Genomic DNA, 17581 nt, shown 5'->3' with positions numbered 1-17581 from the left:
AGAGTGAGAAGCCTGGGGGTAGGATTCCCTTCAGAGAGCTAAGGCCAATCGCCTCACTAAGAACACAAACCTCTAAGATATTTATAGAACCAATATACCCAGATACGTTACCCTAAGGGCCTGCTCAGATTGAATATTGACCAAGTGCTAATTACTTTACAAGGATGCAGGAGGTTGATTGGGTAGCCAATTGTATGGAGAAACTGAACAATTAGCTCTATGGAACTGCCCAATAAAAAGGAGGCTATGTGAACATGGCATGGAATGGCAATGCTAGCAAGTTGTATTCAACAGATATTTACTGAGTGCCTACAACAGCCCAGACATGGTTTGGGAAGGTGGACATCATGGTGATGATGATGGACGAAGACCCAGAGCACTATGTATCAGCTTGCTTTATAGTGACGGGGTCAACATTACCACCTCTATAGCTTGCAAAGTTTTGTGTTAAACCCATAGTAAATACTCTTGCAATCTCTAAGAAATGAAAAGTAAGTCAGAAATCCAAAATCATATCCTTTCCTCTATACCATACTTTTTTAAAAACACTCTCTCCAGAGTATTAAGAAGCCATTTGAGAAGCTCTCCCTGCCCAAAGAAGCTCCCAACATTGACTAGGATTCATTTGCACATAACTGTGAAACAAAAAAAAATACATATGGTGATTCTACTTTGTCACATCCTATGCTTCCTGACAATGATCTGAGGTTAAAAAAAAAAAAGAAAAGAAAAAAAAGAAAAAAAAGTAAAACCTTCTCTCTTGTATAATGCTGCATATTCAGTAACCCCATAACCCCAGTATATAAGTCAGGGTCCTATAGGGATAGGCACTCAGTAAATACTTGGTGAGTGATCAAAACATGGGATGCCAAGGGGATGAGTGATGACACACCACTAAATCATACAAGGCACACAATAAATACTTGAGAAATATAAAAGTCACTCCATGAAAATGGTGATCCTTATGAATCCAAACTAACTTGTCTGTGGAGAGGAACTCCCCATTTACTTGGGTGTGAAAAGCAGTAACATTTCAAGAATATGGATTATAGGCCCAAATGCCTATCTGAAAAATTTTAAATGGACATCTTTTTTTGTCTTGTTAATTAACTAATTAAAGAACAGTCTAACTCCCCAGTTTGTAGCAGAGCTCTGGCTCTCCTGCACCTGCACTTGATAGAGTGGGAGCAAGCAAGACTCTCTGATCTGTTAGTACTCAGGACTTATGGTACAGTCCAGTAAACAGAACTGTTGGCTGTAACTCTCTGACGGAAACAGTGGTGCTACTCGGACTCAAGACTTAACCAAGGGAGAAAGATGAAATGTGATCGTATCAGCAGGCATCAAAAAGAATGGATTGCTATTGATTCAGACTGGCCTCAGCTATAACACTCAATCATTTAGCCCTTCTCCCATCTGCCAGGGTTTCTCCAAGTTTGCATCACTCTGGTCATGACACTGTCTTTGTCAATGTCAAGTTAGTTACAGTGAAGGCCAGCTAGAGCCCATCAAGCTTGAAGACTTGGCACCCAACAGCTTGAAGGAAAACCCAGAACACCCACACTGCAGGAGAACTGGAGTGTGTGATACTTAGCATTAAAAGAAAAAAACTTTCTGAAGAACGGCTTTGGAGGACAATTATTCTTGAAACTGCATACCCATTTGGGATGCAAAATAAAAGCTGGACTACAACTTACCCTCCCACCAAAAAATAAATAAATATAAATAAAAAATAAAAGGAAAACAGCCAATTCAACTTTTATATGAGCTTTTTAAAAAGCAATTTGTATTACAGAGTAGGGAGGAATACTCGTGCTATATAAAGTCAGTGATACTTGGTCTACATATTTTTCTGACCCTTCCTTTGAGGAAGAGAATATCTGAAGGCCATCAAAGTTCTGACAACCACAAAATCTTGGCCCAAAGAGTGAAGAAAATTGACCAAATTAGAGTAAGGGGGCGGATGTGGGAATCTGGTGAAACAAGCAACTGATTGGTCCTTTTGGAGTCAGACTTGCTGATGTCCCACCATGCTGGATGCAGAGTGAGATGGTCTGGGCCCCAAAGAAGCTTGGGTGACATGATTCCTTACAAAGAATGGTAAGAATGGATGCAGGGGATGGTGCTTTTTTGTAAGAGTCCAGCATGCACTATTCATATGCAGGTCTCGATATCCAGGAATGGGAAAGGTACCTTGCACTCATCTATTACGACAGAGTTGTGTGCGGCATAGACACATTGATTAGAGTTGCTTTCCCTGTGGTTCTTCGTGTCGTCATAAATGGACTGCGTCTTGGTCATTTCGATGTCTTCGTGCATTCGGTGTTGGGAGTCAATGGTGTCCAGCTCGGACTTGGAAAGGTGATAGACAATCCCAGCCCCAAAAGAATCGCCCACTACATTGACCGAAGTTCTCATTCTATCCCTAGGGATGGAAAAGAAATTGAGTGAGAAATTGCTTTCTATGAACTTAAGACTAGTTCACAGTGCTGCTAGAACCAGCAGGTATCCAGAGTATCTTTCTTCCTCATGACTTAGGTTGCAAATTCTGTACTGGGGGAGAAGTGGTTATTAATAAGAGAAAAAAACTTGTCTTAGAAAATCAACACCAGGAAAGCTCACTGAGTTCTTAAAGGTAGTTGTGCTCTCCCATTGGGAAGCACAAACTGGTTTGTGTGAAGGAGCCTTTGACGACATTCCTACACCTCCAAAGCTCTGTCAAGAAATGTACTGGAAAGCCATTAGAGAAGTTAGTAAACAAACAAGTGAAAATAAGAGACAGGAGATGAGGTAATGCTATTCCAAGGAGAGCCTTAGTTGAAGACACTCCCCTTCCATCAAAGCTCTGATCATCTTAATATTTGTGGGTCTTCTCAAAAATGAAATAACAAAAATGCAGGGTATAGGGTTGTTAGAACAGGAAAACAGTATGAACAAAATGCTTATCACAGTTTCAGGCACTTGCTAGAAACCTCTTTGAAAAGCTAGTGAACCTGATTATGGGGTACATATAATAATACAATAAGTTTTATCCAGCCAATTCAAATGTATTTTTGGCAGTTTCTAGGCAACACATCCAAACATAACTGGTTAAGCTGCTGTCTCCCTCTGAAAACATTACCCTATTTCTACTCCAACTCCTGTAATAGACAGAATGTGGCAGACTATGCCAATTACCCCCTTAGTCCACAGGAAAAGAAGTATCTGTAGGTTTCTGTGACAAAGAGACAGTTACTGATCCACTGAGAGACGTTTATAAAAACAGAACCTGGCTCTTGTGAGCTGTGTAAGAATTGTGAGGAGTCTCAGAAACACTGTGGATGTCTATGTAAACCACCTCTTCCTAGAAGGAAAAGCAGAAAGGACAAGGCAAAGCAAAGAAACAGTTGAGGACAGAGGCAGAGAAAAGGATTTCTGGGCTGTTATTTTGAAAGTAAAATATGTGAAGGTGATTGAATAGGAGAAGCCCATTGAGAAGACAGAGCTAAAGGGTCAGAGAAAGATGGTCTCTAGTGATGGATCATGGATGGATGGCATCTGAAGTGCAGTGACCGTCATACTTTGGCGGGGCAACTCAATTCTATCACTATAGAAGAGAAGGGATGGGGGAAAGCGGGTTCCTCGAGTAGTTGGCAAGAATTAAAGGATATATGTCAAACAACCAGAAACAAACTGAGATCAAGTCCCATCCTGCCACCCTCTGCCATTATACATCCTGGGAAAATTCCCAAGTTGCCCAGTCAGGAGAGCAATCATAGCTATTCTGGTTGTATCTTTCTTTTTTTCGCCCCTGAAAGAATTGCAAAAACAAAACTTCCAAACCAAGAGGGAAATGTCTTACTGATTCTAGGGGAGTACAACTTTGACCCAAAGAAGGATATGAGAATTTCTGGTTCATACGTGGAAACTTTTCCATAAGCAAATAACTTTTACTTTCTATCACAGTTACCCCTGTCCTCTTGGAAAAGTCTACCTTTCATGATGACCTCAGTAATAGAGAAACGGGGTTGTCGGGGGAGGGTGGAGATTGAGAAGAGAGGAAAAGGAAGAAAAAGAAGAGAAGGGGAGAAGGAAGGAAAGAGAGAGAAAGAAGAGATATTTTTTCAAAAAAGGAATGGACTGGGATTCTGTCTGCTAGGACAGCAAGAAAGTAAAGGAGTTGGAAGCAGGATCCTGCATTAGAATTCACTATAAATGGCTCCACTCTTCTTTCTGGGCTGGCAGGAGTCAAAAAGAAGAGGGGGCTGAACAATCCTCCACACCAATCACTGGGTCTGGCTTCTTTGAAGAAAACTAACTGCCAAGGTAGCCTGTCTCTTTTCTTCTCTTGGTCCAAGTCCTCTGGCAGGGAGATGAGAGACTGTCTGTTTGCAGGTCTGCATTCTCACAGAAAGTCTGGGTCACTCACTGCTCATCTGGGTCTTTGTCATGTGTCCTGTGAGATGATCACTGTTGCAGATGTGAAAGAACCAAATATCCAGTGTCAGAACTTAACCAAGCAGAATCAAAGCATAGGGTATGTTCTCAGAGGGCAGGGTGCCAGAGAGAGGGACTGTGTCTAGGAGCTCTGTGTGGCAGCAACTGGTCACCTAGGGCTCCTGACCTAGAGTAGGCTGGCATTGGAGTGCTCCAATCACCTGGCTGTTGGTTACAATATGATTGGATTCCAGCCTGGGATGCTATCATGACTCTAACAGGCAAGTTAGTGATCTCTTTCTATGTGGCATCTCTCATTTGTCAGAATTAGAACAATATCCACCATGGGGAAGATAACAGCTGATGCCCTCTGAGAGGCTCTCCACAAAGCCCTCTGCATATGAAAGGCTGATGAGGCACAAAACAAGTGCCCTTCCTTTGCTATTATTAGCCAAGAGGGGAGTTCCTTCTTCATTTCCCCCACCAGATGCACACTCCTCATTTTTCACCTAGCACTATTGGGATTTCTTGAGCACACCACATCTGGTTGTTGTTTTGAAAGTTCTTTACTAGTGTGTAAGCTCTTTGAATACAGAGATCATGTTTTATAGTTTCTATGGAAGAATTGGCTCCAGGACCTCCCACGGATATCCAAATCCACAGATGCTCAAGTCCCTTACACCAAATGTCCTAAACATTTACTTATAAGCTGCAGGATCTCCCTGTACACTCAATCACCTTTAGATCACTCGCAGTCCCCAATACAGCGGGGACACTATGTAAGTGCCCGTGCTGTATTGTTTTGGGAAGGCTCACAAGACAAAAATGTCTGTACATGAACAGATGCAGTTTTATAAAATGGTTTCTACCACACTTGGTTAAGTCTGGGAACCCAGAAACCAGAGAGAGTTGTGAGCATTCAATGTGGTCCAGGGCAGGGTGGGGGACTTGGGAAGAAGATAGGAACGGGAGCAAGAACAAAATGGATCCGTCATTTGGATTAGAAGCAGATGGACTGAAGAGAAAGAAAGGGTTGCTTGTTTAGCAACACATCTGGCAGGACTGCACAGTGCAAAGCAAGGATACAAGCATCATCCAAGAGGAGGAGAGAGGCATAGAACCCAGACTGAACGAGATGGACGAAGAGCTGGGTAGACTCAGAGAGAAGAGGAGCAAGAGGACTTGGCAAGACAAAAGCCTGAAAATGGTCAAGTCGAAGCGGGGAAGATTTAAAGACTTTCAGACACTACAGAGTTGTTTTCTGGGGAAGAGATCCTCAGGATTCAAGTTTTCATCGCTGGAGCAGGCTCGGCAGTTACAGGCCTGTACTGCTCTTTGCAAAGGACCTGAGTTTGATTTTCAGCATCCATATAGGGTAGCTCACAACTGAAACCCTATTCTGGACCAGGAAGCCATCCACATCCCTAAACAGAGACACATACACATAAATAAAAGTAAAACCAAAACTCTTTTTTTTTTAAATGAAATCTCTATGCTGATATATCGTTACTGTAATTTCAGGTTTCAGAGAACACTGACTCAATTGTAGGTGAAAGATACTTTCTATCTCATTTCCTGATTCTCTTTAGTTTTTGTGACATATTAAAAATACTGTGTGCTGTTCAGACTGAGGCATCCATCTAGCCTCTGGATCTGTGACTGCATTGCCTTGGGCCAGAGGCCATGGGTTGGAAGGGGAGGGCTTGGTGGAGTGTGGATCACATTCCACAGTGAAGCTGACATACGTTGGACATCGGGTCAAAAGGATCTGAGGAGAAATCCATGTGCATGGAGAATAAAATTCAAAGAATGACAGAAACATAAAGCTTTTAGAATTTTCAGAGAGGTAGTTTGTGTAGCAGTTGGTTTTGTTTTCTATCAGGAAAGGAGTGGATGGAAAGTTAAGTGAGTTTTGTATGTAGTGTGGAGGTGGTGGTGGCGGTGGTATGTGAATGTGTGTGTGTGTGTGTGTGTGTGTGCGTGCGTGTGTGTGTGTCTGTGTGTGTGTCTGTGTGTATCTGTATGTGTCTCTGTGTGTGTCTGTGTGTGTGTGTCTGTGTGTGTGTCTGTGTGTGTGTGTGTCTGTGTGTGTCTGTGTCTCTGTGTGTGTCTGTGTGTGTCTGTGTCTGTCTGTGTGTGTCTGTGTCTGTGTCTGTGTGTGTCTGTGTGTGTGTGTATGTATGTATGTGTTTGTATATGTTTAAAACATTTGTACATGGATTAAATAAGGATCAGAGACACCTACAATACCTAAGAAATATCCAAGTTGTCTCTATTTGAATCATATATTGGTCATTTAATGGCCATTGAAAATCATAAATTATATCTCTGTTACCTCAACTATGGAGGAAATGTACTATTAGATTCCTAATAATTTGCTGTAACTTTTAAATGAATCAGTGCTAAGTGATCAGAGCAATGTGTAACACTTAACTCACTGACAATGTAATTTCAATGAATGGGTGTATAAACTGGTAATAGTCACTCAATGTAGATGGTTAGAAAACCGATTCAGGGAGACCCTAGCTGATCAGAAACTCCTTCTGCACTCCATTCAGCTCATTCCCCAGAATTAAGATCACCGGACTCCACCACCAGCACCACCTGGGAACTTGATAGAAGTGTCAGCTCTTGAACTCCTTCTTAGACCTCCAGGGTCCACATCACATTGTTTGCAGACTCAGTTTGAGGATCTCCAGAAAGGGGCACTAACAGAGTGTCTGCAGGGTGGGAAGTATTTGGGGTATCCCTTTAAGATGTCATCTCAATCATACCTACCCTACTTAGGAGCAAACATGAATCCAGAAAAGATTTCCCTAAGAGTGTCATATGAGACGTAGACCACACATCCACACTGGCAGCACTGTGTGTGACTTTTCCTTTCCAGATCTTGAGGCCCAGGAATGGATTATCTGACTCTGGTATCATCTTTTCAGTTCTCCCTTCATCTTCCCTCCTTATCATCTTCCCACAGTTTTGATACAAAGGCTTTCTTGGAGAAACCCGTCAGGAGACAGGCAAATTATTAACCAGACCTGCCTTTCCCATACTGCAGGACTTGGGCGCTGTGAAATGCTCTAGAACCTAGGTTTTTCCCATGACATTTACAGAGCACCATAAGCCTGCCCACAGACAGGCATGTAGGGCTTAGCAGGCTGTAATGAGGCTAGTCGGGCTCCAGCAGTTGGCAAACACCGTGACACATTGAATGTCACTGCGGCCTCTGTTTGGTTTTAAATGGAAAAATTCCTAGTGTGATGAAAAGCTTACAGACTTTGCCTAAAGAAGAAAAGGATGACCCCATTTCTCTTTCTTTTCACTCTTCTGTCATCAACCACTTTTCTAAAGAACAGCCAGCCTCACCTGGCACCCATATCTCAATCCAGCCCCCATTCCCACTTAGACACCAGTGGGCATCCAAAACCATATTGCTTAGCAAGCTCATGCGTTTGTTTCTAGAACTCTCAGTGGTAGGGAAGGAAATGGCATCAGTACTGATGCGAGGCAGACCTAACCCAACCCTGCTGCCCATCTACCCAGGATCCCCCATGCTTCCTTCTTTCCTCCTTGATCACATGGCCTCAGTCCCTCTGAAACCAGAGCCTTGGAACTAGAAACTGGCTCTCCATTGGTGCTCTTCTTTCCCAAACCAGCTCAGGGCTGGGTTTGTTTGTTTGTATGTTTGTTTGTTTGTTTTTGTTGTTTTGTTTTCTTGTGAGATTTTGTTTAGGGAAATTAATCCTGATGGATCATGGCGGAGTGTCTTTTTTTGTTGTTGTTGTTGGTGGTGGTGTTCGGCCCACTCCTTCTTGCTGGCACACTACAGACATACAGTTAGGACACTGACCTCGTCTACACAAGCGTGAGCACGTGAGCACCTGCATGGTGTGATCTGATAGGACCCAACCATCCCTTGTGATTTGCTAACCTTTAGATCAGATGCAGGCAAGGTCGTCAATATTTCACAAAATGATTCTCTTCCAACGGGCTTGAGAGGAGGAGACTGCAAATGCAGGGCTTGCAGTGGCAGACTTGCTGGGGCCAGAGAACTTGAATTTTAAGAGTCCCTAAGGCCTTGATCCTACCTCATTGTTCCCTATTTAGCTTACTGGTTATATTTTAATCCCAGTAGAAAAAAAAAGGAAACTAAGGCCAAATAAAAGGTTCTTTGTTGTTTTTACATAGAATCAAGGATGCCTTTGTTCATTTGAGGTACTATAATAAAATACTTGGGACTGGAAATGTAATAAAGAACAGAAATCGATTTTCTTAGATTTGTAGAGGTTGAGAAGTCCCAGATGAAAGGCGCCGGAATCTGGTGTGGCCAATCTGTACCATCAAATGCCAGAAGGTAACAAGACAAAGCAAGAGAAAAAGGAGATGTGACAGCACCACTGTCATTCTCCCTGGAGCGAGCAGTTCTTTAAATCCTACCTCTTAATTCTGTCAAGATGAAAGCAAGACACTATCTGTTTTCGTTTTGTTGTTTTGTTTGCTTGTTTGTTGGTTGATTGGTTTCATTGAGACAGAGTTTCTCTGTGTAGTCCTGGCCATCCTGGACCTGGATCTGTAGATAAGGCTGACCTTGAACTCACTGAGATTACCTGCTTCTGCCTTCCAAGTGCTGTGATTAAAGGTATACACCACCATGTCCTGCAAGACACTGACTTTTCTGATTAACAGCTTCCTCATCTAATTCACACACCATAGAGCTCTTCGAGGGTAAATGAAAAAACAGATGCTAAGATGCTACAGTACCTACGAAAGATCCACGTCTTCCCTAGTTCCGGATCAGTGACTGCATTCTTGCCACTCGGAAATGCTGGGATTGTAATGAGGGGGATGCGCTGCCAGTACCCGTTTAAAAGATTACTTTTTCCTGTGTGCAAACGTACAAGCACAAGTGTGTATATTTCTGGGTGCACATGTATATGTGTGTGTGTGTGTGTGTGTGTGTGTGTGTGTGTGTGACATGCTAGAAATCAACCCCCTGCTCTCAGCTATCTTTCATCAGATATCATCTACCTTGTGAAGTGAGTCTCTCATCTCTCACTGGCCTGAAACTCACTAATTTGGCTAAGTTGGGCAGCCATGAATCTGACTGTCTCTGCCTCCCAGTGCTAGGGTTACAGTTGTGGATCACTATGCCCAGCTTTAAATGTGTGTGTGTGTGTGTGTGTGTGTGTGTGTGTGTGTGTGTGTGTGTGCGCGTGATGAATGTGGGTCTTACCACTCATGTTAAAGTCAGAGGCCAGCCTTGTGAAGGTGGTTCTTTCACTAAACCCACTGGCCCACACCTGCTAGTTTTGGAGATTGAACTCAGGTCCTTAGGCTTGCAAGGCAATCACTAAATGAATTATTCCCCTAGGGCCCTGGAAAGATGAGTTCTAATGGTGGATTTTAACTTCAGAAACAAGCCCAAGAAGAGGTGAGGCAATGGAGTTGCAGCAGGACCTGAGAAGGTTCAAGAGGCACGGAGCTGGGAGAGAATGTAAGCAACAAGAACTGGGGTTGGGGATGGGTGGAACTTGAAGAACTTCCTTTGTCACTTTTCTTGTGAGGTTAGGGTTAGCAGACTGTCACTACATCCTTTGTCCCCAGACACTGGTGATGCTTTTCTTCCCCCTTGACCCTTTCTGCCTCCATCTCTAACCACACCTTTGTCTCCTTTATTTTGCTCTCTCCTCATTCTTCTCGCCCTGCACCACTAACTCACACACCTCATCTGAGCAGATGGCATGGCCTGTTGGTGCCAACACAGGGCACAGAAAAACAAAGCAAAACCAAACCGAACAAGAAGTTATGAGAGAAGGGCCTTCCCCCAGGATGAGAGGCTGGCAGAGACAGACATGAAGTCCCAGCCAAGTCATCTCCACATCATAGCTCGGATGATGAACAAGCAAGTCAGGACACGAATAGCTTCCCAGCAGCCCTCAACACATTGTGTCCACAGAGCCTCGTCTTGCTCCAAACCTAGTCAGTCCCCAACATCAGGAAGAAAAGATAAAGAGGCCAGGCTTTCTTCTAGCCATCCCCCATGCCCTTTGTCCCTTGAGGTTTTGTGGAAGAGTGGGAGTCTGGAGGAGTTAAAACTGTTAAGTTCATAAAATATGGCTTCTTCCTCCTAAAGTTGATGCTAAGCAAAACATTGGCTCACAAGACAGTCTGAAAAGGAAGTGCAGGCATTTTGGCCTTCTGTCTCTGTTGGTACTTGTCACAGTGCACCTCTGATGTAAGATCCATGACACTGTCCAGTACTGTATCACTTAACTCCAAGAGTGGCCATGATCTATTGGCATGATTCTCAAGGAAGAACATGTCCTCACAAGTACTTTAGTAAAGCTCTTTTCTAGCCTCGTTGCCTGAGGATAATCTGGGCAGGCTTTGCCACAGTTGTGAATGGGCTATGAACCTTCTACAAAATGTCCTTCACTGTGAAATGCAGTCAGGCCAAATGCACACGGTCAGATTCAAGCTTCCCTACCTGGCCTCCAAAAGTATTGTCCATCTTTCCTCTCCTTCCTTCACTTAAAAGACACCACATTGTATGCTGTCCCCTGGCCTTTGCACAAATGACTTGATAGGGAATCACTCTTTCTCCCCCACTTAAGTATCTCTGGGCTTCTCATCGGTTATGTCTGAACATAGCTCTCGATGCCTTCTGAAAACTGAATCTGACCACAAACAAGAATGTGATGGACGCCAGAACCAGGCAGACCTAGGGTCAAATCTCAGCCCATTCCTAAGTCCTGTCATACAATATGGGGACTTTCATAATTTAAGAGTAGTATAGCTTGTTGTAAGAGCTGACAACTCCTATACTCCTAAACTCAAATTCAGCAACCATTTCTACTGTTTTCTGACAGTCTCTGCTTGCCCATCCACTGACATAGAAAAATCTTTCCATCATGTGTTTCTAATTGTATATTATCTTAAAATATGTTTTATTTAATTGAAATTTGTGCGTGTTAAAATGTACCCATTTGTTCAAACACGTGGTGCAACATGTTATGACAAACATAAACACCGGCGAATGTGGGGTACTTCTATCATTCCTCAGTTTTCATTGTACCACAATGACAGGGAACCTCTGATCACTTTCCACTGCTCTGGCTTTCCCTAGAGCTTCGCAGACAGTTATTTACATGCACATTCTTTTGTATCTGGCTCTGATCACTCAGTAGGATGTTTAAAGATTCTCTGCATGCATCATTAGTTGGATCATTACAGCTACATTTTCTTTTTGAGACAGGGCCTCACATAGCCTAGGCTAGACTCAGACTCACTGTGCAGCCAAGGAGGATCTTGATTTCCTCATTGTCCAACTGCACTTCTCCAATGCTGGGATTGCACACTTGAATCATGCTGCCTGGTTCATGCAGTGCTAGGAAAACATTCTACCAACTGAGCTGTATCCCAAGGCCCTTCTCTTTGCTATATTTTAATCTTTGTAATATGATTTATTTGATTCCTCCACTAGCCTACAAGGCCCTCAAATTGCTTTTGAATTCTTTGGTCCTCCTTGGTAGACACAGTAACCTTTGTAGAAGAAGGGAGAGGAGAGGCACATGGAGAACTGCTCAATGTCTTACTGCAATCTTGTCGACTGTCCACCCCTGGAATCCTCAGAACTCGGGATCCCCGTTCATAATGCCCAGAAGAACCCACCCCACAGGCACTTACAGCAGCCAGTCCACTGCCACCAGCAGACTGATGTCCTCTGTCGGCAGGCCCACAGCTGTGAGAATGAGGAGCATGGTGACCAACCCGGCGCTGGGAATACTGGCTGCACCAATGCTCGCCAGAGTTGCTGTAAGGCTGCAAAGACAGAGAAGCCCAGGTCACACAAGAGAAGAGTCTTGGCAATTTTAGAGATACTTAAAAAACAAAACAAAACAAAACAAAACAAACAAAAAACAGCAGCAAAAAAATCCCTTTCTTTTTTTTCTCTGGGGAATAAAAAAATATGAAATACCCAGGAACTGAGGTCAACAGTGATGGGCGCTTATAAATTCACAGACTGGAGTCAGATCCTTGGCATGATACCCAGTTAGTCTAATGTACTTGAGACTAAAGCAGGTGAAGTTCTAAAAGCAGACATGGCAGTATTAATAATGAAGAACTAAAGCACCCTCACCCCTCCTGCGGGAGCACCACTGCATTCATTTTTGGTTATGCCTTTATGTGTTTGTGGGTACCACAGTTCTTCAGACAAGAGGCTGAGGAGGTCACTGCCAATGCTAACATGGGAACTTGGAATAGAAAATATACACAACCCTACTCATCAGGGGAAGCAGGCAACATATTCCAAGATACATTCGCTTTCACTTGCCTGGACGTTTCTCCTGAGGCTGGAATATGCATTACTCAGAAAAAATGTGCCATGGAATGAAGGGGAAATTTCTCAACTTTTCTTTCTTTTCATCAATGTTTCAGGCAGCCTCAGGAGCATACCTGGCACCATTTAGAACTCTTTCTCCAGAGTTTAAAGTTTCTTCTTGGGTTCAGGTGTCCTGTCTACATACCAGAGGGTTTCTGAGGCTCACCACCTGGCAGTGACCTTTTCATCTCTGCACATGTTACTTTACAGAAGCAATTATTTCTTTTTTCACGTGTTAATTGTTTGTGAGTGTGTATGTCAGGGTGCACATGTACATATTACCATATACGTTATCGACAGAGGTCAAAGGACAATCTCTGATGTCACCTTCAGGTACACCACCAACCTCTCTGAGGCAGGGTTTCTCACTGGGTTAGAGCTCACCAGCCAGCTGCTGTGTTCCAGGTATCTGCCTGTCTCTCCACTCTCCATGTTAGCATTAAACACTTGCCTCCATACCTGGTGTTTTTGTGTGGGTTTGGGGATCTAGCCTGAGTCCTTGTGTTGGACAAGCAAACCATATCCTCAGACCTGGAGCTGTCGCTTCTGAATATAACCTTTTTCTGAAAATAGGGCTACCATGTGACTTTGTGTGTACTGAAACAACAAGGGTTGCCTGCTTCATAGTGGAGACATTAAAATATTTCTAGAGCAGACACTCAGGCACCAAACTCCAGGCTTTCAGGTGATTTGGCCAAGTCAGGCCATCAGTGTGGCCCAGCCTAGAATCCCAAGACCTGTAACTGGGAACAACTTGAAGGTCCCTGGAGCTCCAAGGGATTGGCATGCTTGTTTTATTTTGCTACCCTTTTCAGGTAATAATAATAATAATAATAATAATAATAATAAAATTATACAATAATTATAATATATTATAATTAATATATTATTATTCCATGCCAGGGTGCCCTTTCACACTAGCCTGGAGCTGGTATATTTTAGAGAACTCCGTTTGAGACAGTAGAGAGTGTGGAGCAGCTTTTTGAACTTAAACAACCTAGGTTCAAATCCTAGCTCTACCACTTGTCAACTACATACACAACCTTGGGCAACTGTATTTCTTTGTATCTTGACTTCCTCATCTGTGCAACGGATAAGTGAGGGTTTCTCTTTCATGTGGTGGCCAGCTGTTTTTAGGAACCAATTAAGTACAAAAGCACTTAAGAGAGGTAGGGCACATTATAACCCTCAAGCCAAGTAAACTGTCATTCTTATCGGGAACTCAAGAACGAGGTGAGACAGCTGTGGGAGTGAAACTTCCCTAAAGTCCCAGACTGCTTCTGAGACTCTTCAGCCCTTCCCCAGTATTGACAGGACAGAAAGGAAGAGGGGATTCCCAGGTTCCAGTCATCCTTAGCCTTGGCTCTTTGGTTTACATCGATTGTTTTGGTCATGAGTCACTCTTACAAGCCTGTGAAAATTCTTGTTGGGAGTCAAATATTAATAACTACCCCCCCAGACAGTATTATCTAGAAAAATTCTCAGCCTGCTCCTGGTCCTTTGACCCATTTTGCCTTGTCTGGTATTCCACTCCCCTGGCTGGCTTCTCTAGAGGCAAGTTGCTGGAGGCTGTGCCAAGTTCTATGTACACAACATCAAAGCAGAACCTCACAGTAACCATGCTAGGTACATAAACGGCTTCTTTCACCATGAGACAACCAGGGATTCGATGGGTCAGGTAACTTAGGGTCACAAACAAACTCAGTGTGGTCTTCTGGGATTTGAACACCCTTCAGTTTGATTCTGCGAAATGGTGGCTCTTGATGACCCTGCAACTTCTATAACTTAATAAATATACAGAAAGTTCTTGGTCATTGTACTCTTACATGATGGAGAAGAGAGAAAGAGGATTCACACAATGGCACAGCATAAAGCTAGACTTGGCTAATTTTTCCCCCAAATACATTGCAGGCAAAGAACTGTACATATACCATGTGGGTGTCCACAGAGGTAGAAACTTCAGATGTCTACAATTAAAGAGAATTTGGGTAAATTTGCCCAGAGGCAAAGACTTCAACATATATAGTCAATCTTATCCTTTGCTCAGTGAAATTTCTCAACAGTAGCATTGCTAGTATGAAATAAATTCCAGGTAGATGGGATTATGTAATACCAGTGAAATCCCAATCCTTCAGTCACTGCTGATTCTAATCCCACAGTGTGCACTGGAAGGTAAGCCTGGTTACTGTCAGGGTCAAGAATGAAAGAAGGTAAAGCTATCATTTGTTGACCAAAGAAGTCAAGAGTTTTGACTTGTGGGATGTTGGAAGTCTCACGTGATATCTGTTTGGACAAGATTCATGCTTGATACTCAGATCTGAAGCAAGTTTTCCAACAAGTAACTTGTGGTACTCCTTGTGTCACAGCTGCTTTCTCATTTCATATTATAGGACAAGGGTTATATTTTATTGAATGTCACTGGTAGGAACAATTCCAATAGCTCCCATCTATTGATATGTGATCTGTACCATGTATGTTCCACCCTGAGTCTGTGATTGCTGTCATGGTACAGATGAGGAGATGGAACCTCTGCTCTAACAGAGTTCGAGGTGTTTGTGAATGTCGGATGAATCAACGTACAGAGGCAGTCCAGTCCAGTAGCACTATAGCGGAGGCAGTGTGACCCACATTTAGGTAGCCTGGGTTTGAATCCTACTGCATCACTAATAGATAAGATCTTGGGCAAGGTTTTTTTCTTCCTTCATGTTTTATTGTCACCAGCTGAGACAGGCAGAACCCAATACCCATCTTTACAAAGCCACTCCAAAGGCCACGAGTTAAGATCCTCAGTAAACAGAAGAATCTATCGGAATGTGGGAGCCTGAATTTTAGTCAGCCTCTAGATGACTGGGCCTCTGAGCCTCGGTTTCCTCATTTGCCACGTAAGGTGGCTTCACAGGGCCTCATTTGTATTTCCAGATCATGTGTTAAACCTGGCAAGGTTTCCATTTTCTTTGTTTTCTTACTTAGTTGTTCAGTCAAGCTCTGATGTGTATGGAATCCTCATTAAAAGTTTCTGGAATGGCTATCAGGAAGGAACTGGTAACCCAGCAAAAATAGCTCCAAGCTGGCTAGAAAGGCTCCCAGGTAGACAAATGAGGCATGGCTCTGACAGGGCAGATCCTCTGGGGTATTAACTCATAAAACATGGAGAATTTCAGTTCCCAGTGTCAATTCAAATTACAGCATTCCAATAACCTTAACATGTAGAGAAAGCAGAAAGAAATGAACTGCAACTCTTGTGAGTTGGTGACCCTAAGACCATCAAAGACCTTCCCCAGAATAAGCTGGTGCATAAGCTGTGAGCCAGACACCAGCTGTCACCAGAATTCCTAAAGTAGAGGAGGACCATGTTGTTCTGGGTTTGATGAGAGGAAAAGGCCACAATACGAATCTGGACACAAAGGATATGGCCTCTTCTTCATGTGCAATGGAGATAAGACCAACAAAACTGCTATTCTAAGAGCTTCCTTTGAGTTATAGTCAGGAAGGAAAGAGTACGGAATGGAAGGATGTTGCTGAAGGAGTCATCAACAACCCTGAACACTAGGTCTTGCATATAACACCCCTAGACTTGTATCCCTGTTCCTTGGAGTGAGGACAGTGCTTCCCTTTCAGACTGCTAGGAATGTCTGAGGGGAGCTATGAACAATGATAGCTCAGCTCAGGGGCACCATAGGACTGGAATTGTTCTCATTTGAGAAGCTGAAAGCTATTTCCCTGTCAACCCAATCTGTTCTCTGAATGAATCAGTGGGGCTGTGATTATTATAGTTCTTTGGAATTTTCTTTTGCCAGCAAGTACACTGATGACACAGACTGTGATCTACCTATCTCTTGCATTTACTGATCTCATAGAATTCGAGAGAGAAAGAAAATGTAATTCACAACATCCCACACTATAACTTTAAATGTCTTAGATTCACAGGAAGTAGATAGTAGGTGACCAGGCCAGGTCTGGGTGGTAAGGAGCAGAGGTAGCCAGTAAATGGAAAACACCTGTCTTAAAAGACATTAACATTCTAATTGTTTTACAGCATATTACAAAGCAAACATCGAGGCTCTGGACTTGCTTCAGCCCATCAACTGCCAATTCCCAGTTCCCAGTTCTCAATACTTTCCTCGTTTGTAGATGAGGACATTAAGACTCTGGGAGTTGGGGTGAGATATAAGTGGGACCAGGAAGTAGTTCACTGGGTTTTTTTGTTTGTTTGTTTGTTTGTTTGTTTGTCTGGTTTTCTTTTTTATACTTAATTAAAGGCAGAAACTGTCTTTATTTAACAGAAGCTCCTAGTTGGAATAGACATGACAATACTAAAAATGATGTTACGGTACAGTGTCCGAGCAACACCGAGCGGTTTGAAGACTTAAGCTTTCAGTGCCTCTACCTATAAGTAAGATCTGAGTTTGTGGAGAAGCAGCTCAGTTTAGATGAGCTCTCGGGACAACGCTCTCAATTAAAAAATAAAGACAGAGAGTAAGTAAAAGCTTTAGTAAAAGCAGAACCGTGTGTCGCTCATGAAACTCAAATACTCTGTTGTACTGAGGAATCTTTGTAGTTCATCATGTGCTTTGGAATAGTGAGAGAAGCACATGTATGGAGACCAGGGACAACTTAAAGGAGTTAGTTGTCTTTTTCCATTACGTAGGGCCTCGGGATGAATGTCTGGTGGAAAGCACCTTTATCCACTGAACTATCTCACCTACCCAAGAAGGGAACGTATTTTAATAACAGAATAATTGGACCCAGAATCAGGAAGAGTTGCCCCAGGCACAGCCATGCCAG

At 43.1% G+C, this 17581-nt stretch overlaps 1 protein-coding gene across 6 annotated transcripts in view; it reads right to left on the bottom strand.

The window, feature by feature from the left end:
* Slc1a2 (solute carrier family 1 member 2) overlaps positions 1–17581 on the bottom strand; it is a 130337-nt gene that overhangs the window by 10757 nt on the left and 101999 nt on the right. For 5 of the 6 annotated variants that reach the window (NM_017215.3, XM_063283237.1, XM_063283235.1 and 2 more), the window contains exons 9-10: positions 12100–12234; positions 2194–2425 (exon numbers count right to left, since the gene is read on the bottom strand). In NM_017215.3, coding sequence (NP_058911.2) covers positions 2194–2425; positions 12100–12234 — 367 coding nt within the window. Of the gene's footprint in view, positions 1–1742; positions 2426–12099; positions 12235–17581 lie in introns of those variants that run through there. The other variant, NM_001035233.2, reaches the window with a different exon arrangement.

The sequence above is a fragment of the Rattus norvegicus genome, chromosome 3, assembly GCF_036323735.1.
Source record: "Rattus norvegicus strain BN/NHsdMcwi chromosome 3, GRCr8, whole genome shotgun sequence".
NCBI lineage: Eukaryota > Metazoa > Chordata > Mammalia > Rodentia > Muridae > Rattus > Rattus norvegicus.
This window is presented reverse-complemented; position numbering and strand designations above follow the sequence as displayed.